This window comes from Barbatula barbatula (assembly GCF_947034865.1).
Source record: "Barbatula barbatula genome assembly, chromosome: 2".
NCBI lineage: Eukaryota > Metazoa > Chordata > Actinopteri > Cypriniformes > Nemacheilidae > Barbatula > Barbatula barbatula.
In genome coordinates, this window is record NC_136767.1 from 1786509 (window position 1) to 1810928 (window position 24420).

The following is a 24420-nucleotide window of genomic DNA, read 5'->3' on the forward strand; positions in this document are numbered from 1 at the left end:
AGGAAAATAAAAATGTAAAATATGATAAATCAAAATGCAAATACAATATTTCACTAAAGGTCTCAGCCATGTATGGCTGTATGAAACTATTTTCATATATTGCCTGTTAATATCGATTTATACTGAGAATGAAGTAAGTGTGGTATTGTTAAAATAAGAGATTTTCATGTGACACAAATATTTTCCTTTTCATCTCTTCTCGTCTCCAAAGCAAGTCATCACTAGCAAATTTGATTATAAAGTTAGGACAGGAATAATCTCTTACATGTGTACAAAAAGACATTGGAAAGTATTGGCAAATCTTTCAACATTCCAGCTTTATACTGCACTGGCAAATGTGCTTTTCTTGAGACTTGCTTCACAAAATCCATTCCCAGGGCTTCTGAATGGTCAGGATTGCTTAGTCCACTCACATCTCAAACAATAGTTCTCAGGTCAGAGGTTACTGGCTTGGTTGGACACACAACTAATACAAAAGTGCAAATTTATTCAGGATAATGTCCTGGGCCTCCTAGGGGGTCTTCCCTGTTTTACAAAAATATTTAAACCAAAACATCTGATACTAAGATGTAAAGAAAGTCATTTATGCTGTATAACACATTTCACTATGTAATATTTGTCGTTTGTGACTCTGTGGAAGTAACACATTAAATACCATGCAAACACAGATAATACTGTCAGTGAATTTGTTGGTTTTAAATGCAGAAAGACATAATATGTTGGTAACCTGAATACAAGGGTTCTCGTCTTTTCCGAGCACTTTTAGAAAGGCTCTTATAGACATTTTCAACAGCTGACATTTAAACAAGTGTTACTCTGTATTGTGCTCCTGCATAAACACGTTACTTGACTGTTTACAAACAGTTCCTTTGTGATAAAGTGCCAGGTAACCCCTTACACGAGTGGCTTTTGAGAACCCATAAAGAAAGGGGACGTCATCGAGCACACAATGCGTAATGGCACAGTATAGACACTGCTGGATTGTAATTGCAATGGGCAAAAAATAGAGTCTTGTTTCTTTAAGAGGTTGCTGGTCCTAGCGCAGCTGCTGGTCAGTGGATACTCATCCCCTTCCCACCACAATGGCCATTTATCACTCAGTGGTGTGCTATTCAAACCTCGTACCAAGCGACCACCGACCCCACTCGCGCCCTCGCCGTTTATTTAGGAAGCTGCGCAATTGTCACAGGAGCCTCTGCATCCTTCGGACAGAAAGGATGCTCGCAGTCGGTTGTGGTCCCCATTCAGCACAGTCTTTTGGCTTGAGTTCTCCTGGACCGATATAGGATTTCGTGTCCTGTTTCCATCCTCGCAAACGTGGACTTTGAGGGTCACGCGTCGTATTTTAAATGCGCCGAAGAACTTTATGCCTTCTGCGTTTTATTGTGCGCATTGGTCAGGCAGAGCGCTATCGCCAAATGAAGTTGGAGAGCGGAGAGTAAAGCGGGAACGACGCCTTGAGGATTTTGACGCACATCAGGATTTTCTGGGGTCATTTTTTGGTCTTACATACTTGATGTGCAAACTGAGCATCTCACAGGTGCAGAAATGGCGAACCGCCGAGCGAATGGCACTAGCATCGGTGTCTTGTGAAGAAAGTGCCTCGTGATGGTGCAGCACAATCTTCACTGAGATCTACACTGCAAATTCAGACCGATTACTTATTTCTTTTTGAAGATGAGAACAGGTTGTAGTCAATTGCGACAGGTCATTTTTATTACACCGTAACAGATTAAATCATGTTTTAAGCATTTGATTCTGGTTTAATTTTTCCATTAAAACAACCATCAAACGAATGCGTTAAAATACGTTTGTGGAAATGATATTGATTTCGGTGAGATTCAAATAGAAAAAGCAACACCACACGTCGTGTGCAGGCAGAAGGCATTCAGAAGGTTTCGACATTTATTTCGTTATCGAAATTAATTCCTGATATTATATCTCGTTAACGAAAAGTGCATAAATGTGGTTATTTGATCGCAGATCGGTGTGCTGATTTATGGAAAGCCAACAATGTGTCCAATCTTATATGTGGTTTCAAGGCCTTTACCCTCTCTAAATACACACGAGGACGGACAAGCGCATGGATCCCCAATCGTCTGGATGCAGGACGTGTTCGCACAGTTTTGCTGTTTGTGAAAATCTGAGCCCGAGCACTTGATTGTCCAAACGCAATTCTTGTTAAATGTCAAGAGATAAGTCGAGAATTGTGCATGGACATCTGTTGCTGGAGGTTCCCACGCGTCACCACTGCTGGTCATCTCGATTTTATATTTGAAATGATCATTTAACTTTCTTATTTTAAAGTAGATTGTTTAAAATGTATATGCAATTTTTAACCATTATATTTGACTTGTATTTATCAACATTGCATTAAAATTGTGTGCTGAACTAAGAAAGGAATTTCTAATGATTTGTTGTGGGTTTTTTTACTGTTAAGAGGTTGCTTTCAGATAGATAAAGCTCTTTTTTTCATTTGTTTTGCCTATTTTAAAAAATGAAACGCGCAGAAAAATGCAGCAACAAACTTGTGTGGTCGATCCGCCATTTGAGTAAAATGCAGACCCACAAGTATTTACTATTGATATTTTACTTGTATAATTAAATCATTTCTGTGCTAAAGAAAATGTGAAATCATGCATTTGTTAAAAAAATATATTGCGTTTCAAAGTAGGCTACTACATTCAATTTCTAAATTGTATATTAGATTTATAAATATGTATATACATTTGATTTATTGTGTGATCATGTTGTTAGGTTACACTTTTAAAATTGAGCTGACAGGACTTAGCATTTGTGCTCGATGTATGAGGTGTCCGATACAGACTTTAGGATAACAAAGAAATGTCGTGGTAATCCAATAGGATTAAATAAGATTAGTTTTACACACAAATCAGATCTTTTGATCTTTTAAAAGCAAGCCTTTGTAAATACAGCGTTAAAGAATACAGTGTCACTTATTTGCAAAAATAAGAAAAAATGTCACCATCATAGATCACAGTATATGAGATCCTATATTAGGGTTCAATTTCTTGTTTTTAAATAAATAAAACTCTTAAAAATCGATGAATAAATCAAACGCAGTTAAACTGCTTTTAAATATCTACACAAGTGTTTATTTTCTAAGGTTTTAGCAAAGCAATTTTTTACTTATAATAAAGATTAAAGATACGTCATAGATAGCTGTATTTACCACATGATGTTGAAAAAAACAAAGAACATACTGTAATAAAATACGCATCTGCTAAACGTTACAAATATTTGACCAAATGCTTATAAAACTAAAGATTGCCTAAAAGACCAAAGCTTCACAGAGAGTGCACTCCATGCATCATAAGCTTTTATGTCTCCAGTTAGAAAAAAAAGACATACAAAGTTGGTATAAAAATCTAATACTGCAGCGTTATAGGAATTTGCACTTATCATCAGGTGGAAGCAAATGATACCATACATCATTCCGAGGGAGAATGCGACGGTGTCGACCTTTCTGAGTGCTGGGATTCTCAGAAAGTTAAAGCGTTATCAATCATGTTCTGCCTGCCAGTAAGGACAGATTTCTGACACATTTTCCAATACATACTCCAGAGGCCCATGTCCCCCACTGACCACACGGAGGCCAAGGGCATCCCTAATGCCCCCTGCACCCCTCTCCCGACATTCCCCCCTTCTCTCGCCCTTTGTTCACCTGTTGTCCCGGAGACCCCATAACTGAAGTAACCAACCCATTGTTTGAGAGAGAAAAGGGATGAAGAGACAAACAGTCTAAAAATAAAACTCACAAGGGCTGAAATGTTGACTCCTGTGAAGTGTAACAATCTTTCAGAAGTACATAAAAGTGTTTCTGATAAATTAAAATGAACATAAGACAACAAGTTCACAATTGAGTCATATTCCTCTCTGTATGCGTAACCGCACAAAATTCCATCAAATTACTGGAGCATGGCCAGAAAGTAGCAAAAGTTGCTTTGGCCAAAGCGTCTCAGCTGAATGCACCTCAAAAGGACATTCTCTGATTGTTTTTCATTTCTGGCCCACACAAGGCCTGCCGCATCCTCCGTCCCACCCCTCAGTCAGCGCTAACTTCAGTCTGACCCTGGCCATGCGGATCAAAGCCTCATCAGCACTGTGGCTGGCCACATTTACAAGTGAAAGCCAGCCAATAATGGGGTGGTTAGTGAGAAAATGAGTAGACAGAGAGAAGCTCACAGATGTTGAAGGGGGTTGGGGGCCATTGTGGCCAGGCCAGAGAGGACCGGTGGGGGTGATGATGTGCCTTTTTAAACCTGATTTGGGACAGAATGGAGAGGTGTTTGAATGAAGGGGCTAGTGGCCAGCCAAGGGCAGCCGCTTCGCGGAGCGTGTGAACGGGAGCATTGGGGTCAACCTAAGGGGCAGGGGTCCGGCGATGGGAGGAGGTCAGTCCGGCATTATCTGGTTGCTTTTTTGTAACGGTCCTGTCCTTTGACGCCACCTAAAGCGAGCGAGAATTTTCCCTACACTTCCTCCTGATATACAGAGATTTAGAAGATGAAGTCATCAAAGTGGGTATAGTGCTTTGTATGAAGGTGAAATGGCGGGACGGGACTGGCTTTAAGAGATTATCCACTAAAATTGAACAGCTTAATGTCCACCTCACAGTCTTGTGAACCTTCAACAGACCACCTAACACCTGCCAACAGTTCCTGCTGAGAAACATTTCATATCCTTTGGCGAGAGGAGGGACAACCACAGCAGTGATTAACTAATGGGTCTATATAGTTTGAGTTTGTCAGATTCTTAAGATAGTAGGAGGTCTTTGTACCATTCAGTACACGTTGCACAGTCTTACATGTTCACACAGTAAGGGGCGAGAAATGGAAATAGAGAAAGAGCAACAGCTCAGTGCTTATGATATTCAAACGGTTTTGCGGATGAACAACTACAAATGTAAAAAAGAATAAACTTGATTTTAGTTTCCTTTAAATTCATAATTAATCAAATATATAAACATTTTGACAAACTGATTCATCCATCAACTGATGATCATTTAATAAAAATAAAAAAGCTGCATCAAAACAATGATTTATTTACACCATATTGAAAACTATTTTAAAAGAAATGTGTAAAATCGTACAATGTAAACAATAACAACACTAAATTTGGATACGAGTCATATTCCCTTAATATTCATGCACTTCATGATCAAACCAGTGACCACAAAGTGACGTACTTTAAAAGGTTTGATGACTGATGGTTATTTGGTTGAACCTATAGTTCGAGTTTAACTCAGTTTGCAAATTGTGATTTTCCTTTAGCGACTTCAATTAATTGAATAAAAAACATATTAATTAAAACAATTTCAGTTAATTCAAATTATATATGGACAGACAATAGATTTGTTATCTTGAAGTGGTACCTCATAAAAAATTTTAGGTAGCCGGTTGTTTAAATACTAAATGAAAAAGCTATTATAAATAATGTACACACATATAATTTAAAAACAAAATATTAAAGAAAAACAAAACCCTTGCTTAAGAGTAGGCACTGTTGCCACCCTGTGGCTGGCATGTGAAATACAGTACTTGTTTAACACTTGTTTATATTCCCAGTTTCATTATTTGACAAACATCGCCTAATAACATAATTACAAAACAGCACTTGATTCATAACAGCAATAAAAAAGTCAATGTTTTGCCTGAGTATGTTTCCGTAGCTTAGCGATGTGAAATCAGCTTTTTGCGTAATTAAGAACCAGAGGAAAAGTAATTTGGCGAAATCTTTTTCATTTCTCTTCATCGGAACTCACCCACATGACATACCAACTGACAGAATCGCCCCAAATCCACAATTCAGGTTGTCTCATCTCTGTAGCAATTACCCAAAAGGCTTTTGTTTATTGCTTGTTGATAAAATCCTAAAGTCTTGTTATCTTATTCCTTCGGGTCCTCAAAGAAACAGGTTCACTTTAGCTGGCACTAATTTGCAGCCCGTGCTGGAGAAGTATGGGCTGTCCTGTGGCATGTAATTCATGGCGCCCCCAACAGACGATGCCACGTCTACGCGATGACACTCCCCGCGCTGGCAGAGCTCTCGCTGTGCGCAGCGCTCGACGTGGCGTCGCCGCAAGGGAAGAAAAGGCACGAAACGAGTAATAAGTTTCTCTGTAACTATTCTGGATTGGTAGAACCCACCTGGGAAACAAAGTAAATTGACAAATTAGACTAATTTGGGAGATGAAAATTGTGCCACATTTGTTAAGTACTAGGGGAAGAACTGCTAGCACATTGTGGCAACAGTATTGTTAAGTCCCGCAACACTTACTGTTCCTGGCGTTGTACACAGCATCGGCTAAAACCTCCTCCAGCTCCTCAGGACGAATTTCCTCTCGATCTCTTCCAGCTTGTCGGCTTTCCAGCGCAAATTTGTTAATAATTTCCTGACCTACAGTGCTGAAATATCAAACAAACCCTTATCAAGAGCACCGTGGAGTCATAATGGTCTGTTTGTAGCGGTCCATAATAAGCATATAAACAACATATCAATCCATGAAGTCATTCAGAATTACCTTATGAAGATATAAATCGCCTTGCGGTAGTTTGTCTGAAAAAGTACATGAAAGGGACCTAAATGCGGTTCTAAAACGTCAATCACTCCCGGAGGCATCTTCTCCATCTCATCGAAGATAAAGATGGAGCGAGCGCAAGCTGTTAGGTTTCTCTCCACCCACTGTTTTAGATCCGACTGCACAAAAAAACAAAGTTAGAAATAAAGAGCTGGTAAATATACAATATAAATACGGCAGTCAACACCCTTATTTTTGACCTAAATGTGTAGAACATCGTACTGCCGCTATTTATGTCAATAATTCCATGCAAGGCTTTTTTTGTGAAGTGTGGTGATTAAAAACTAAATGTACCCTGTATTGTTGGACCCGGTCAGCTGAAGGAAAGTGTAATGTGGGAACATACTGATGGATGTATGGACTGCCCATAGCCGTTCCATAGATATGTCGACCAACCATAGAGCTGACCAGACTCTTCCCCGTCCCAGATGCTCCATGAAAGGACAGAACCAGCGGTCTGTCCGGGTTTTCATTCTGTAAACAGCGCACCACTGCTTCTGAGACAATGTCCTGAGCCATATGTTGACCATAAAGGTTTTTATAAAGGTCCCACTCTAAACCTGCAATAAAAGATGTGCAGATGGGCTGAATGGCAACTTACTGTATCTTATGGCTTGAATACACTACAACTAGACATCATACGCTTGCAGACTTGAACGTTTCAGATAGAAACACACTAACTGATCAAACCTGCAGACTGGAACAGACTTTCTGCAACAAGTCCAGACTGAAAATCTGGACAAAAGTCTTGTATTGTATTTTAGCCTTAAACTGCGACACTGCGCATGCGCAGCTCTCATTTGCACCGTGGACTTTATTAAACAGATATAATGAACGATTTGTTTATAAAGTCAAAAAAAAAAATAACAAAGAGGAGAAATGGCAGCAGAAGAAAGCAATGGCAAGACGAAGCAGAATCTTGTGTCGCATGCCTTTTGACGTTGATCAGTTCATATAAGGTAAACTTGGCACGCTATGTTTACTTTATGTAGAGCAAATTAAGACTACAACGCAGATAAAGTAAAACCTAAATAAACATTCACAAATAACTTTGACATATAGATACGACCCCACAAGTCAGGAGAACAGAAGCTAATGTTAGCTGAAGCTGAGGTGGCCATCGATAACGCCTTACCTTTAATGTCTGGTTTGAAGTCACAATCGCAACTGTCAGATATTGAACAATAAATAGACTTCATCTCAAAACCGGCAGTTAAAGACGTGTAATAAATTAAAAGAAGTGTAAATATCACGGTAGCTAACGTAAATCCTTCAGAGCACAGCCCCATGATGAGTTGGACGGCGGAAGCGCAGCTACAAGACTCAACCGCTAGAGGGGGCGACAGTAACAATAATATTGTTATTAAAATACATACAAAAATATTGTTTAATTTTGCTGCTAGATAAGTATAGAATGTGGCTACGACTAGTATTATATCAGCAGTTAATTAATATAATAATCATACAGATAAACAACTGTGTTCCAGTATGACCATAAGACAAACTGTATAAATTCAACAGACATCTCTCCGGTGATTAAGTAGAAAATGATATAATATAATGGGAACAACAATGTGTGTATAGATATTGTTATGACACAAAACTTACTTGAATACGATGTGGCAACTGGGATCAAAGTTCAGGCTTTATCATATAAAGTCAATACTAAATTTAAACCAATGAAGTCTACATTGTAATCATAAAAATGTCATTTGTTTCGGTCTTTTGTTTTTAGGGTGGAATGTGACCTGGACATGTTTGTGTAATACTAGGCCATGGGACTAGTTTGGCTGGGACCTTTATAGTCAGATTCACAGAAAACAGACTACAGGATGTTATGACACACAAATAAACATTTTTATTGTTAAATCTTCAATCTATGACATATGTAGTAGAAAATCTAGAGCAAAATATCAAACTCTGAATTGATTTTTAAAAGATATGTGTACGTTTGTGCATAAAATATTAACATTTAAGAAATTGTTCCCATGAGTAAACATTACCCACTATTTGTTCATTGATTATAAACCAATAAAAGTGCAATTGAATACATATGTCAGGGTCAATAGCTACAATATTACAAAGATAATAGTTAAACTCTCTTCAAAATGTAAGTATGCATTGAACATATAAAACAAAAACATTGAAAATCAAATAAGTTCAAACTGCAAAATGAGTTTAGGTACAGTTGCAGACAAACATCCCATTCAGACATATATTCTTATCTAATATGTCATGTTGCGGAAAGCTCTAATCTGTTAGAAAGAGCTGTTAGCACTTCATCAAACTTTGCAAAACGTTCATCTTTATTTCTTTCCACACCTCGGCTTCCCCACAGCAGACGCATCTGAAACTCGGTGTGGAACACCTCCCAAACATCTGCTTCCTCCGTAAATCCTGCACGTAGAAAAGTCATGACTAAGCAGCTCGGTATACTAAATGGACTCTTTGGAGCAAATGGTTGTTCCGTGCCATCTAGTCTGCCTGAAAGCTTTAAGGCTTTTGAAACTATAATCTAACATCCTATAAGATCTTTATAAATGCAAGTCTTGTAAAAATACCTGAAAATGTCAAACCATAGGAATTGTTTAGGCTAAAAAGCTATTACCCTGCATTTTGGCCTGTGCATTAGCACTGAAGATCCTCCCATTGCGTGCAATGGTACGTGCCGTATCCAGATGGCTCAAGATCATGGCCACTCCAGTGTCAAGACTTTCCCATGACTCTGACTCCTCAAGAGTCACATCCGTCTTCTCAAGAAGAAACAGCAGAGGGAGTACGTGGGGAAACAGCGTCGTCTCAGCAGCTACACTTATATCTGCAAGACAGTTTGAAATGCATGTCACTTTTTAAACCTCAGTATTTGAACACTGTATCACAGACGGAAGTGTGAAGGAATACCTTCTCCATCATTCATCGACCTCATTGAGGGTCTAAGTGTTTTCTCATAAAGAACAGCACTTTCTGTGTATTTCTGTCGCAAAACCGCCCATGTGTCTTTCAAACGAGTAATCTGAAGAGCAAAATTGTTTTTTTGATAAGAACATATTACTATTGAACATATGCGCGTCATCTGTTTTTTGGAGGTAGGCACGATTCCACCATACCTGTGGGATTTCCAAACATTTCATAACTACGGCAAAACCAAACATGTTCCTGAGGTTGCTCTTGAGTTCAGAAGCTAGAGAGATGATTTTATGCAGTAAGGCAGCTCTCTCATTTGCACTTCCAGTGCATCCCAGCACTTGTACAGCCAACATGATGGACATGGTGTGATACCTGACGGGAGATAAATAATGATTTAGTTCGATTTCGTGCTCATGTCATCTCAAAAGAAGTATTTTGGGGGTTACAAACCTTTCGAGCAGGTCTTGACGGAGCTGATGTCCATGTGGGAGGGTGAGTAGCTCCATACCTGAACTCACTCCCATGCTTTTCATCATGTCATCAGGCATATCCAGGATACGAGCAACCTAAAAAAGACAGTTTATGGTTAAATCTCTATATTTATAAAGGGAAACATCACCCAAAGTAAATATTCTGCCATCTTTTTCTGACTCTCAGGTCATTCCAAACATGTTTGTGAAGCATCTAAAAGAAGATATTGAGAAATGTTCTCAGTGGTTTATGTACATACAATGGAAGTCAAAGGGGGTCAATAGGTTTATATAATATATTATATAAGTTTGGAATGACACGAGTCAACGATGATATGCATGAAAAGACAAGCTAAATTCATACCTTGCAGTCATCTTTGGTGATATGCATTGCCATTGACTTAACATCCATATCACACAGTACATCCTTTACTCTTTTAAGTAGTCGGGTCTCTAAAGGTTTATTTTCAGCGGGCAGCAGCGGCGTCTGGTATGTACTCGCTCTGAAACAGGAAACTGTTTCCATGGTGAAGGGCACAAGATAATCATCTTCATACTCCTGTATCTCTTGTTCTAGAGACGGAAGCTCTGTAGCCACGTGGACTGTTCCTGGATCAGTTTGAGGATCAACATAGTCTCTGTTAATGTTTTGATATGTCATTGTGGATAGAAGATGTAGTGTTGGTTCCAAATAGATAAGAGTGTCCTCAGGAGGAGATGAAGAAAGTCTGATGTCACTGGACATCTGCAGAACAGGTGAGGAAGGGACTATTACAAACTTTCTGTTTTCTGATGGGCTACGTCGTCGCCTGGCCACTGTAAATAAAAGCAAAATGACAATTACACTTATGAACCGTTCATAGATTAAACATATTTTTTAATTTTATGGAAAAATTATTATGCTTACATGAATTCATTAAAGTTGGAGATGAGGAAACTGCAAGATGCTGCTCTAAAGTGCCGTCAAAACTCCTCACCACATCGCTGTATAATATAAAATATATTTTATTAAAATCACAATATTTATTTATACAATATTAATTTATTAATTTATATATATATATATTAAATATAAGATAAATTAAGTACAATACGATCGTTCTTTTAAATCACACCTCCAGAATGATATTATTATTATTATGTGTAATATTTTAAATAATATTAATATTTTAATAAACTATAAGAAAAACATAAACATAACATCAAAAAACATTGCTCTGTTTTTTAAGCCATATAAGTTATCGAATTCAAAATACTGATTTGATTTTTTTTATTACGTTAAACATTTAAGCAAGATTTTTAAAGTGCCAATTGACAAATTAGAATCGAGCATTCCCAGATAATAAAATAATGAAATTAAAAAGATAAATTACTGTTCAACTTCATTTCCAAAAGAAAGAATAAAAGTTGTAATATTTCATATATCATATGTGTTTTTAAACTCTAAGCCATCAAAAATACTAGCATCAAAACATTGCTGTTTTGTCAGTCAAGTAAGTAGTCAAATGCCATGCAAATTATATTACTACATGAAACATTTAAGACAATTAAAATCTAGATTATTATCTACTATTAAAGTAGATATTATAGCTATCACTGTTCAGCTTCAAGCCAGCAGAAAGACTGAAATGTGAAATATATTATAAAGTAAGCTATCACAAAACATTAGTGCTATCAAATAGTTTTTTTAATACTGGGTTAACCAATAGTTACACACTTCACCTTTAACACAAACAAACATTTATGATGAAATATGTAAATGACCAAGGTTCACCTCTGTGGATGTATCAGCTCAATGTCCAAAGCTTCTGTCACAGTTACACTTTCCCTCATCTTCTGGCTTCCCCTCCTGGAGGGCGAGTTAACCAGACTGTTCTCAACACTTGGCAACCCAAACATGGCCTCGAGATATCTCAGTGGAAGTGTCCTGTTAACTGGCGAGTACACATAGGCGCCACTCTGCTTTGTCAGAGGCCTTGGATTTACAACATAGGACTGAGCTAACGCCGGCACCGAATCAAATGTTTCCCCTTCCAGAGTGTACTGCGTTCGACTGTATCCGTCGTGAGATCTGAGCAGAGCTTTGCTGATGAGGAAATGGAGAGCTTTCTGGTTCCAGCAGCAGGTTAAGACGTAGTCTCCGATGCTTGTGAGGGAGTCACGGACAAGAAATTCTCCATCCTGTTGCACAAGAGACTCAGACACCTGTGTGGGGCAATGCAAGGTCATCAATCTATTTTGATAATTTCATTATCAAGTATATTATTTGAGATGAAGAAAGACGCATTAAAATAGGAAGAGACAAGCATTTCACAAAGACTAAAATAACGAAATAATTAGTTTAGCTTTAGCTCCAAAAGAAAGACATGAATAAATGGTCTCCTCACCTCCCAAGGTATACGACCATGGTACCAGGCATGACTAGATAAGATACCGCCGCTCAGTTTCAACTCTTCCTCCAATTCCTTCTTCAGTTTCTCCGAAGGGGAACTCAGCTGGCACGTCTCTCGAGAAAACTAAAGGAGGGAAAATAATGTCGAGCATTCATGAGAACCATCTTGCGAAAAGCAACGCTTCTTCTGAACCGTGACTCACTTCTGTTGTTAAGGAGACATCATTGTTTTACAGCTTTAAAAAGAGCAATATAGCATTGCAACAACCATCTCTAGGGAGACTCCAGTGCTTGAGCGTTTGGATGTTTAGAGCAATAAAAGTGAGCTTGGATTATGGGAAAATGTCTTGACTGTTGTCCCGTATTGTTTAGAAAGACAGATGGCGATAGAACTGAAAAGGGCTGCTTTAATTATAGAGGCTAACAGAGAACTACCAGTGGCGCTAATGTTCAGTTGTTGCAACATTTGGCACCGGTTGGTTGACTGCAACAAAGTTTGTCCTCAACCATTCCATCGGTCCAAGCCCTTTGTGTCACCCATCTTAATTCAACGACGGTTCAATGGCTAAGCGCTCCGATTTCTTTTGTGACTTTGTAAAGAATTGTCACAAGCAACCCCTATAAGCGAAATGCATAAAAGAATGGCCGTGATCTGAACAACCCTGGGAGGTTTTCATAGTTTATAGATAAAGGGCTAACTTACCTTTACATAAACACTGCTGTTTTCCATGGGATCTGGATGACTGTAAAAGCACAAAAAAATGTCAAATTAGACAGGTGTGCTTTTTATGTTTATACAGTCAGTGTGTTGATAAGCAAAGACTTGTACTTGATTCTAACAAATCTGCAGATGAATACAATATGTGCCATTGACCGCTTTGTGTATTAGTGCAAAATAACACACGTTTAACAACTCCCAGTAACAGCCCATGCCAGACAGGCTGAATATCTCAGAGATTACAACACTTCTTCCCTTTGGTTTCACAATCAAATATTTAACGCTCTGTACGGGACACAGCCTTCTGGCTTAAACGTGTGAAAAACCAAAATAACACATTCCTGAGCGCATGCCGTTCACACTCAAGCATGTAACCCAATAATGCAATCCATTGCGAATTCTTCTTCTTCTTAACATATTTATATTCTATAGAATATTTACGTTCTTACATTTTTCCTAAATATTTCTGTACACCCTCACAACAGTAACAAAAAACATCACAAGACCCCCCAGGTCCAAAATAATATGTAATACCAAAACCATACCCAAATGAACAAAACTGCACTATACTTTATTATTTACTAACTTTATTTATTAAGTATACTGTACTAGTGACTAAGCTTAATGTAAACCACAGTATTCTGTAGTATTAACTATAGTAAACTATAGTATTCTAAATAAATATATTTAAATATAAGGTTCTGAAACTCTACAACACGTGCGTATGACTGTGAAACAACCATACAAACACTTAAAACATCCTCCTACCATGTATGGATCCTCAAAGTCATTCTTTTCTACATACACTTCATGTCCAGTCAGTACAGGGTGAAGAATAACAAGCCTGCTCGATGCGTTTCGGTTATGATGCGTTTCCTCAAGCGCAATGAACTCGAGAGCAGAGCGCAAAACACAAAAGCAAAGTTACATAACGAGAAGACTCGCCTCCTCGAACCTCTCTCTCTACCAGACAGCCGCAAACAAACACCATGAATCACTCTAAACAGACTTATGAGGATGAAAATAACAAAGCAACCGGCATCCTATGTTGTAGCAACCTGTAGCTCAATAAATGCTGTGGGTTCGAATCCCAGGGAACGCACCGTCATATAACTTTGCATTAAAGCGTCGCTTTTGTACGTATCATTTCTAGTTCGCGCAATATTCACAATTAATTTACAATATCTCACCTTATGTCCCAGATCACGTCAGAATCCGTTTAAACCCCATGTTTGTAAGCCGTTTGGGATCGACTGAAATGTCAGATACTATGAGAGAGACCTCTCAGATGCCTGTCTTGTGTTTTCTCTACTGTTGTCTCCCAGCGCGTCTATTGTTCCGAGCTACAATGTGACAGTGTCTCGCGATGACGTCGTTTCTTTATACATCTCTCCTCTCCGCCCCAAACTCACCAGCTTTATCGGGTTGAAAGGTCTCCATCGTACTTATTACGATTTATATAAGTTCGCAGATGTCCATGGTGTCACTTTTCTTGCGCAAGTTACATAGTGGCGCACTTCACAGCAGATGGAGCACAATTCCCGTGTCTTCTACGGTTTCCAAGCCGATTATAAAACTCCGTTTGATTCTTAAGACAAAAAATAAACGAAAATGACCAAAGCCTACGGGAAATCACAAGCGTTGAAATGCACAGAATTATTCAGTGTTGCAACTTAGTTTGATCGAAAACTGAAGTAAAACTCCTGTGAAATGTCTTAACAGCTTTGCGCAATATTTGACTGCAGGATTCGCGCATCGCCGATTAAACGCCGCGCATGACGTCAGAATGTCGCGAGAAGGATTCGAGATCCGTACGTTGCTGTGTTTTCGAATTCGTTCTCGCGGTACCTTGACGCCATTCCTCGATCAATCTGCGCAGCTCTGTTGGACGTTTCTTCCCTTTCCAGGCGCGCGTCTCTGCGCACACATCTCCATGGCAACAAGAACACGAAAGTTATTTTACTTGGGTTTTGTAGTGAAGACGGAACTTAAAGTTCAATGCCTCCCAAAAAGAATGGAAAAAAGAGCGACGATAAATCACTTAAAAAGGAAAACACGGCATCTGAGAGGAAGAACGCCGAAGAGTTACAAGAGAGCGATAAAACGTTTTTTCGAGCTCAAATACGAGATTTGGAGGAGAGACTGGAAAGGTGAGAGATGCTCATGATGGATATCACGACCATTGACGATGTTATTTGTTTTGTGTGAAAAGTTTGCTTATCAGAGAATAAAACATATATAAAGAGATACTCACCTACATGTGAGGCAGATCGGACTGTGATTGAAATTTCAGTATCTTCTAATCTGAATTTGGTGAGATGTAAGATTATAAACACATAATCGGAACACAATTTAATGTACTGTTAAACGATTCCATGCCATGTGTTCGTGTCCTTGAGTAAACTAAAGTGAAACTATGGATCATATTTGACTGTAAATGATTAACCAGGTAACATACTTAGGTGTGTCAACAGGAAGCACTTGCCCTTTAATTCATTGAACAGTGACTGTATCTTTTCTTGCAGATATCAGCATAAATGTGACCAACTGGAGGTTCAAGCCAAAGACTTGCACCTGAAGATTGATGCCGTAGAGAAAGAGAAGAAAGACATAGTTCTCTATCTTAAACGCAGAGTGGCTAAAAAAGACGGCGAAGTGGTTGATCTGGCAGAGACATTATCAAAACACCAGCAGGCTCAAGAGGCTGAGCGGGAGTCCTTTGAGTTAAAGCTGAGCCTGCTTAGACGTGAACTTCAGGAAAATAAAGACAAATTCACATATGAGAACATGGCCCTCGGTACAAGCTTCTGATTTATCACAACTGAAATACAGTATTTTTTCATCCATCAATCAAATCAGTGGATCTAACCAAACACCAAGAAATATTTTGATTCTAGTTGTTTTAGCGATTTTGATGCTTGTTTTGTCTTCGAATTATTTTAAGGTTTTAGATTTCCAAACATTTTTTGCCATTACTGTAATAATAAAGTGCAATTTGTGAATGAATCTTAGTTATAATTCTAAAAGATGACCCTTTTTTCATGCTCTATAAAGTATTAAATGTCTTCGCCATGCTTTCATCATGTTTCCCAGATTTCTAACTCTTATATGTTCCTCTTGGTGTCCAGCTGGTAAACTGGCGTCTTTGGAGGAGTTTTCTGTGCAGAAAGAAAAGCTCATGGCTGAACGCAGGGCTTTGGAAGAGCAACTTCAAAAGCAAAAAGAGGAACACCAGACCGAAATCTATGACCTGGAGAAAAAAGCTGTGCTAGATAATGACAGGTGAGCTGAGTTCTTGAACATAACTTGACACTTATGATCAAATTGATATGTGATGTGCACTTTTTAGACGCTATGATAATCACAAGATCGATTGTCCATCCATCTGGCATTGAATGACTGCAATGTAAAGAAGAACTCTACAAAGAGGCATTTACTTCATAAACAAAGTGGATCTGTTGCTTGGTATATAGTACTCAATTCAAAAGACATGTATAGACATTCAAAACGCCATCCATAGACTCGATTTGTGAAAGAGATCTTGCACAGAAAAAAATCAGCCGTATAAAACAGCCATTATGCTAGTTAGTCTTTAGAGATTGTGTTTTGAAAAGAAGGACTTTTGCTTTTATACAGGCTAAAGAAAGAAATGCTGGAACACGTGGCTGCTGTGGCAGAAGAATTCCGACGGGAGTCGGATCAGAAGATGCCGGAGACGACGAAGAGGGCCTTGCAGGAGAATCTGTCTGTGACAGCCCAACTCAAGCATCTCTCTGACAAGACCAAAGAACTGCTGAAGGAGAATGATGCTCTGAAGGTCAGAGAAAAGCAACTCAAGATAGAAAATGAAACGGTGGAACCGCTACTGCACGAGATAACCAGGAAGAATGTCACAAATCAGAAGGTTATCTGTTTTATTCACAGTGACCTTTGTGACCTTTTGTGTACTCATCATCAATTGTTTTATCGCCCAATAAAATCCTGAAACAGAACTCTATTTCAATTGCGGAAAGGTGGTTCAAAAGTTAACAGAAAAGTGCAAGCAAATGCAGACTGAACTGGAAAAATACAGCAAACTTCACACGGCGCACAAAAAGCTTCTGGACGAACACTCCATGGTCAGCACAGATCTCCAGGTCATGAGGTTAGACTGACATTAAATCACATCTGTGTTCATGAATTTGAATTTTCCCTCATTTTTATTGGAGACAATTACTCATTTGTGGCTCAAGATTTTCTTCATCATGTGCCTCTTTGCATCATTTAACTTGACAAAAATATCATATTGTTCATTATTCAATTCAAAGAGGACGGAAAACGTGTGTTAACGTATATGGTTAAAGCATATAATAATAAACTTTGCTATACTTACAGACAGAATCATGCATCACGTACAGAAGAGCTTCAACAAACCAAAGCTGACGTGAAGAGACAGAAAAAAGATCTCGAGGAGGAGAGGAGACTGCGTGGACAGCTCAATACGCTTCTTCGGGAAGCAGCCGTAGCTTTAAAAGAGGCCCTGAGGGTAACAGACAAAATAAACTGTTGTTATCATTTATTGACACGACAGGAAAAAACAAGCTTTATTTTGGTTACAGGAGGTCCCTGAAAACGAGGACTCCGAGGTTCAGGTTATCATCCGAAGAAATCAGATGGTGGAGAAGCTCTTGGCTGTGCTGGACACGGCGGCAGCCGTTGGAGAAGGTCCGGCTCTTGTTGAATTTATGCCATGCGGCGACCAAACTTCAAAATCTCAAAACATTCAAAAGTATGTCTAGTTTGTACTTATTTAAATAATGTTGTGCTTGTAAGGTCACCTGACTCATGTAATGTTCTGTATTTTCAGCTACAGAGCAGGTGAACTCCACGTGCAGAAATCCAACAGTCATCTTTCTCACTTCAAGACTGGAGATCTGGGATTGGTCCCTCGGAAAAGACACAGCACCTCATCCAAGATAGGACATCTCTCCAAGTGTGTCCACGACAATCTACACAAATAAGTGTTCATCCGTATTACATATTAAATGTATTGTTTTATTACATTGTTTATGATGTAGATACATGAAAGGAGGGAAGAGATTTACGGTCATAGATTAATCATTTGACCGCACTCTTATATCTTTAGGAGATGAGTGAGCGAAAAAAAGAATAATCGTCTCCTAGTGGTTATTTGAGAAAAATTTCTTTCATAAGGTTACAGTTCCCCATAAAAGAAAGTGTGAGTATATCTTGCCACTAGATGGCAGTATTACATCATAGCATTAAATACAGACTGACAAACATGTCAATCTCATTTTTCGAGATTTCTTGAATGCTGTTCATAGGTGCCAAATGTTAAAAAGTTGTATGTTATAATAGAAGACATACAAAGAAAGCGCAGGATTGTCTTTCTTAACACCGCCTTTCTTTTGTTGTAAAATATACCCCCTATAAAGTCACATTACAGATTTACTTTCAACTGATTTTACATTTTCAATCATTCATTGTTTATTCAGAGGTAAATGAGAGATGTACATCGCCAAATAATTCTTTAGTAAGCCCTCATAATAAAAGCTCTGTTGAATCAGTTTATAACTGATAAAACAAATGACAGTTCTTTGGTTTATGCTGAGAAATGGAGGTAATTTAACCAACAATATTCAATAGAATATTCACAGATTTCTTAATCCAACATGCTGCTCAGAAATAAAAAAACATACATGACAATAAAGACCTAAAATGTACACACAGAAACAGAAATATTTAACAAATCTCTTTTGGCAAGGTAAGATGGATCCTGAAAATTGAACAGAAACAATTCCACACATAACTTTAGCTAGTGAAATGTTTAGATTGGCATGACATCAAAGCCGCTGCTTATGACAAACAAAAGAAGTGAACGCTTTAGCGTCCTCATTTCAAACAACATCTGCACAAGGTTTGTCATATTTCAAACCACGGCTTTACAGAGCCATTGTGACAAACCAGAGCATGTTGAACATCTGCAGTCACATAGGGCTTTAATATACCTAATGTATCTTTTTCCATTGTACTGTACTTGATGGAATTGTACAATAAAACTGTGATGAAGGGTAAGTTACGTCTTATTGAGTGATAAATTGTTTTTGCAACATTGCCTTTTGCAAATATCTGTCAACACCCTATATGCTATAATGACAAGATTTGTACAAACAAGGCTTGGGATCATTTAGGATGTTTGGCTGCAAAAATTACTTTTTGTCAGTTTAGAAAATATTCCCTTTCAAAAGTGCAAAAGGCACTTAACATTCTACAATCTACAGATCGAATGGATAAAACTATCTAAAACAGTTTTAAATGAAATCCAACCACCAAGAGTTAAACATGAACCCATTTCTGTAACATTGTTCCAGAAATGCAATATGGGAGGTAGATGAAAACATGTTCTTTTTCAAGTGTGGATCCACCTCCATTAATCTGAGCTGGATGGTAAATCGTATGCTGGTTTATGCGTCAAATTTTGGGTTTCTGTGTCAATCTAAACTCTATACACACTGCAATGAACCTGAATTGTGTTGAATGACTAAGGCAAGAAACATACTTTACGCAAGTATGCATAACCTTAACAGGGAGATAACGTTTCCTTAACATATGCATCATTAAACAGAAAGTATAATGATTCAGGGGGCTTGTCATAAAGGCTCAGCAAGATCCCCTTTTAAATGCTGCTCTGCTATTACAGTCTATAACCTGGAAAATAGCGCCTCTTTGTGGTAATGTTGAGAAAGTACACAACACCTTTGGGTACAAATCAAGCATTTGTGTTCACATACTGTACTTGGGTGAAGTATGTTTCTTGTTTCAAACCTAAAACTTACATGTGACAGCCAAATGAAAGATTATTCTTAAAAACAACTTTTCATTCTCTATTGCACAGAAAATGTACATTTGCACCCATGTACACGTATAAATACACATGATCATGTATAACATATAAAACATGTACTTTGACACATATAAACCTCTTCATTGTTCCGTTTAGTTTCCCCACATGAATCAGGGGAACAAGAAAAAACCTATATGAATAAATTAAGACTGCTAACAGTCTCCAAAACGTTTTATAAGTACATCCAAACAAACATCCAGAACTTGTTTTTTAATAAAAAGGAACAGAGCATCTGTCAACCAGAGCCGCTAGCAGGAGTCTTGTTTTCTCCAAAGCAGAACCAGATTTCTCATGTATAACGTCTGCAGTCTAGGCTTGAGAATGTCATGGGCCCGCATAAAGAGTGCCTCTGTAATTCCCATAAATCAAGTTGAAGGTGTATTTAGGGATTCCATGGTCGCTTTGTTATAAAAAGCACACCGGTCCCACCTCCAGGTGGTAATGTGAGCCGGGTTTAGTGCCGGGCAGGTTGTAGACCTCCACAATGGGCAGCAGGTTCGGGTCCTGCGTCCGGAAAACAAACTGCGTCTGATGCCATCGGCCATCTGTGATCTGAGACGACAAAGAGGATTCGTTTTTTCGGAATCCTTAATTGAAGCTCTCCATAAATGATTTCTACATTAGCCGCTTATCACATTTTGTAATAATATTGGGATTTTCATTTCGTAACATAAAACTTTTTACGAAATGTATATTTGACCACACATTTGATGTACGCGTGGGAGCAATATTAAAAGCAAACGGGATAATTTAGAACTGAATTGTACATGCAGTAAACATCCAGTTGCTATATAGTGGCAATTTACAGTATATAAAGAAACATTTTATGCATACCCAACACTCATCATTTATCGTCTCGGGCTCGATGAAGCCCCCCGACTCGATGATCTGTCCGTTCCAGGCTTTAAAATACACTGCACTGGAGGAGGGGATGTTGGAGTCCTCTGATGCCCAAACAGGGACGTTCAGGCAGTGTATGGTGATCATCTGTACGGCTTCAGAGCTCAGGAGATGAATGAAGTTCATCTGGATCAGACTCACGCCCACCTTCAACTAAAAAATAAAGAGTATAATCAATGAGTTAGAAATTGCATCCAATTATTTTGCATTTAGATTCCAGTAGTTTATAAACAAAAGGCAGTTTTGTAGGGCCCACGTTGAATCAGCCCATTTCTTCGTTGATTATTTTAAAAATAACATTTAGATTAAGTATAATACATTTCTATGGTCATTTGTCAACTTTAAAGACCTTGGAAACAGCTACAGATTTAAGACAGGTCTGTCCTCCACCGGTGAAGTTACAGGTCACCTCAATATTATCAGAGGAACAGCCCAGATTAGGATCGATCCAATAAGAACCTTAAGAAAAGACAAAAGTAAAATCAGCGATTCCGTACAGACTTTAGATCTTAATTAGGACAAAAAACAGCTATTGTACATGAGAAAATCTGTATATTATCCAATGGCAGTTATCAAATAATTCAGCTTCAGTGACTGGCACGGCACAAATAGAATATCTCAGGAAAATGTACCGTACTGCACAAGCGCTCTCACCGTCATTCAACCTTTGCTCGCAATCGAACAGATCTCGACACATCCTGGCCGGATTCTCCTGCGTTCCCAGCGGGTTTTTGATGCTGTGGAGGAGGGTACTGAGGTAGTGCAGGGTCTTAAGGATCTCGGCTCCCTGGTCCAGCATTGGAAGGTCCGTGTCTTGATAAAACTGTGGATTGGAATAAAACAAAGCCTTTAACTTGTAATAATTCAAAACATTGTCTGTGACTAACAGAGAGAGGATTTTGACACCATACCTCAGACCTAAATGCGGAGCGGGAATCAACCAAAAAATGTAAAGCAGCACCAAGCGCCTCGTTTTCCTAAATGTATATAAACAGAGATACTTCACATGAAAGCACTTCAAAACATTTAACAAGAACATTTATATTGTGACCTTGCAAATTGGAATACAATACACCAAAATCGTACACTTACACGAGCAAGAGATACACCAGAAGGACCCTATAAACCAATGAGAATGCAGAAAATAAACATGAACATTCTGACATTCCTGTAAACTCATTTGGTAGAGCTTTGCGTCAGCAACACAAACATCATTGGTTCGATTCCCAGGGAACACCCATCATAATAAAAGCATATATCTTGAAGTGCACTTTAAGTCGCTTTGGGTAAAATTCATAAATGTAATGTACATGCACATTGTGGCTGTTAAAATGCACTTACTGGAGGTCCAGGTGGTCCGCGAGGACCTGGAAGTCCCTAATGAATGGTGAAGAGAACATGTTATAACACTTTATTTTTCTAAATGTAAAAAAGGAATAAAATAACTCTAAAGTTGATCAAGTTGGTAAAAAGTTGAAGGACTTTGGGGAAACTCACCCTCGGTCCCTGAGCACCCTGTTTATGAAAAGGAAAACGACACAATGTTATTAAATGGATATCCAAATACCATAAACTTGAAACACTTTAAGAAACTTTTAGGGCTTTTCCAGCTCATCTGATTGTGGCTTTCCTCTCAGCAATGTCAGTGAATGGAGAAGATAAAGCAGGAAATGACATCGCCCATGGCAGTCTAACACTGGCTGTGACCCATGCACAATATTTTAAGTTAAGCTCTCCAAAAAAGACGCTTACCATTTCCCCTTTACTTCCTTTGTCTCCTTGCGGCCCCTGTACAGAAAATATTTTTTTGCAGGTTACGGAAACACGTAGACACAAGCCGTCGCTAGCGAAATGAAGGATTGAAATGGTACGTACAGGATTGCCGCTAGGCCCAATGATCCCGACTGGTCCGATGGTTCCTTGCATCCCCTTAAAATAAGAAACACCTAGTATTTTATTCATCTCATTTCCGCTTTAGTAATGGTTCTTAAAGTGGTACTTACCCTTAAACCCTGAGGACCCTTCGGGCCATGGATGCCAACTGGCCCAAGGTCTCCTGGTGGACCCTAAAAAATAACAGATAGATTATCAATATCATGCTAGATTCAACAGGCAATTCTTAAAGGTACTGTGTGTGATATTTTGGAGGATCTATTGACAAAAATGCAATATAATATACATAACTATGTCTTCAGAGGTGTATAAAGACCTTACATAATGAAACGCTATGTTTTTATTACCTATGTATTTTATTCGTAAATACACAGCTAAAATCTCCACATTGTTGGATGTAAAAAACATTAAATACTTTTCTTTTTACTTTTGAAGATACTTTTCAGATCCGTTAGGACATAGACAATCTTAAATAATGGGAATAAGGAAAGGGAGTTTACCTGTGGTCCAAATATACCAAAAACTCCAGGAAGCCCTCGTTCACCAGCATCACCCTAAGGAAACATGACGTAGCATCATTGTGAACGCGACATAAACACACGCACAACACAGGAGTAACGGAGCATATCGATGGCAGCAAAAGAAAACACTGCTTACAATTCCAGAGAGTTTGGGAAATCTTACAACAAAGAACAGAAAACGATCCTTTGGTTTGCTCGACGGCGCGCGAGGAAAAGCTATTGTAGCATCGCATTAATGGTCACGATCTCTATATTATATGTAACGAAATGGCAATATTACTATAAAGATTTGGTATTCGTGTGTTGCAAATGGATTGAAGCTGGTAATGATTCTCTCTGCCCAATCGGTACAGTACGCTTGGAACCTCACCCGAGGTGTTACTAAAAAAAGTATCAGGTACTAGGTACGGTACCCAGTGGAAAACCCCCAAAAAGGGAGCTGTAAAAGTGCCCCAGAACTGTTTGTTTTCCTACATTCCTCAAAATATCTTCTTTTGTGTTCAACTGAACGAAAACAATTATACAGGTTGGGAACAACTAGAGCTAATTCATGACAGAATTTCTCAATTTGGGTGAACTATCACTTTAAGGAATGTCTGTCATCCATTAATTGTTAAAAAGACCAAACTAAAACTTAAAATGGTTCATGTAACATTGAAATGAGAAGCAGATGAGAGAATGTAAGCAAACAGATGCGGCTCAGTCAGCGGTCGTCCGACAGGCTCCTGGAGATCTCACTTCCAGCAGAGTTCAGTTCCAGCTCCACCTGTCATCTTCAAATAAACTGAAATATCTTTATTAGCTAGAGTAAATGTCCGGGATGAAAGAGCGATGAAGAGAGGAACTGAACTCTGCAGAAACGTCATCTCTAGAATGTCTAAAGCATATTTCTAAACAGTTGATATAATTCAGCAAATCACTTTTAAAGGGATAGTTCACCCAAAAATGTAAATTCTGTCATGAATTTCTCTCTTGTTGCTCCAAATCGGTATAAGGTTCTTTGTTCTGATGAACAAAGAGAAACATATTTGGAAGAATGCTTAAAACCAAGCAGTTCTTGGACCCCATTGGCTACCATAGTATGGAAAATGACAATGGTAGTCAAAAGTGCCCC

At 38.6% G+C, this 24420-nt stretch overlaps 4 protein-coding genes across 7 annotated transcripts in view; 1 reads left to right on the top strand and 3 right to left on the bottom strand.

Annotated features, from left to right (window-relative positions):
• Window positions 1-3089: 3089 nt before the first annotated feature.
• tor2a (torsin family 2, member A) lies at window positions 3090-7939 on the bottom strand. Its single transcript, XM_079475894.1, has 5 exons — window positions 7737-7939; window positions 6896-7161; window positions 6545-6720; window positions 6301-6428; window positions 3090-6170 (listed from the first exon to the last, which is right to left on the bottom strand). Exons 1-5 carry the CDS (start codon window positions 7888-7890, stop codon window positions 5926-5928), a joined length of 969 nt encoding a protein of 322 aa, XP_079332020.1. The 5' UTR covers window positions 7891-7939; the 3' UTR covers window positions 3090-5925.
• Window positions 7940-8442: 503 nt separating this feature from the next.
• sh2d3cb (SH2 domain containing 3Cb) lies at window positions 8443-15523 on the bottom strand. Of its 3 annotated transcripts, none has more exons than XM_079477287.1 (11): window positions 15343-15523; window positions 13074-13113; window positions 12366-12494; window positions 11753-12183; window positions 10886-10962; window positions 10343-10794; window positions 9959-10074; window positions 9709-9880; window positions 9503-9614; window positions 9210-9419; window positions 8443-8998 (listed from the first exon to the last, which is right to left on the bottom strand). In XM_079477287.1, the coding sequence occupies exons 2-11, from the start codon at window positions 13098-13100 to the stop codon at window positions 8835-8837; spliced, it is 1890 nt and encodes a 629-aa protein (XP_079333413.1). In that variant the 5' UTR covers window positions 13101-13113; window positions 15343-15523; the 3' UTR covers window positions 8443-8834. The 3 variants fall into 3 exon arrangements, with proteins under 3 accessions (XP_079333413.1, XP_079333412.1, XP_079333411.1); XM_079477286.1 differs by lacking the exon at window positions 15343-15523 and adding an exon at window positions 14279-14791; XM_079477285.1 differs by lacking the exon at window positions 15343-15523 and adding an exon at window positions 13857-14438.
• cfap157 (cilia and flagella associated protein 157) lies at window positions 14964-18088 on the top strand (the record flags this gene model as incomplete). The annotated part of the gene is made up of 8 exons (XM_079449983.1): window positions 14964-15238; window positions 15614-15885; window positions 16217-16370; window positions 16725-16992; window positions 17102-17232; window positions 17463-17613; window positions 17687-17822; window positions 17946-18088. Exons 1-8 carry the CDS (start codon window positions 15087-15089, stop codon window positions 18086-18088), a joined length of 1407 nt encoding a protein of 468 aa, XP_079306109.1. The 5' UTR covers window positions 14964-15086.
• Window positions 18089-18361: 273 nt separating this feature from the next.
• The window catches only part of col27a1b (collagen, type XXVII, alpha 1b), a 62650-nt gene continuing 56591 nt past the window's right edge, over window positions 18362-24420 (bottom strand). The window contains exons 50-61 of one of the 2 annotated variants that reach the window (XM_079477268.1): window positions 23286-23339; window positions 22896-22958; window positions 22768-22821; window positions 22645-22680; window positions 22390-22407; window positions 22234-22269; window positions 21985-22011; window positions 21804-21869; window positions 21547-21715; window positions 21242-21351; window positions 20827-21045; window positions 18362-20544 (exon numbers count right to left, since the gene is read on the bottom strand). In XM_079477268.1, coding sequence (XP_079333394.1) covers window positions 20398-20544; window positions 20827-21045; window positions 21242-21351; window positions 21547-21715; window positions 21804-21869; window positions 21985-22011; window positions 22234-22269; window positions 22390-22407; window positions 22645-22680; window positions 22768-22821; window positions 22896-22958; window positions 23286-23339 — 999 coding nt within the window. In that variant the 3' untranslated portion in view covers window positions 18362-20397. Of the gene's footprint in view, window positions 20545-20826; window positions 21046-21241; window positions 21352-21546; window positions 21716-21803; window positions 21870-21984; window positions 22012-22233; window positions 22270-22389; window positions 22408-22644; window positions 22822-22895; window positions 22959-23285; window positions 23340-24420 lie in introns of both variants that reach the window. The other variant, XM_079477267.1, reaches the window with a different exon arrangement.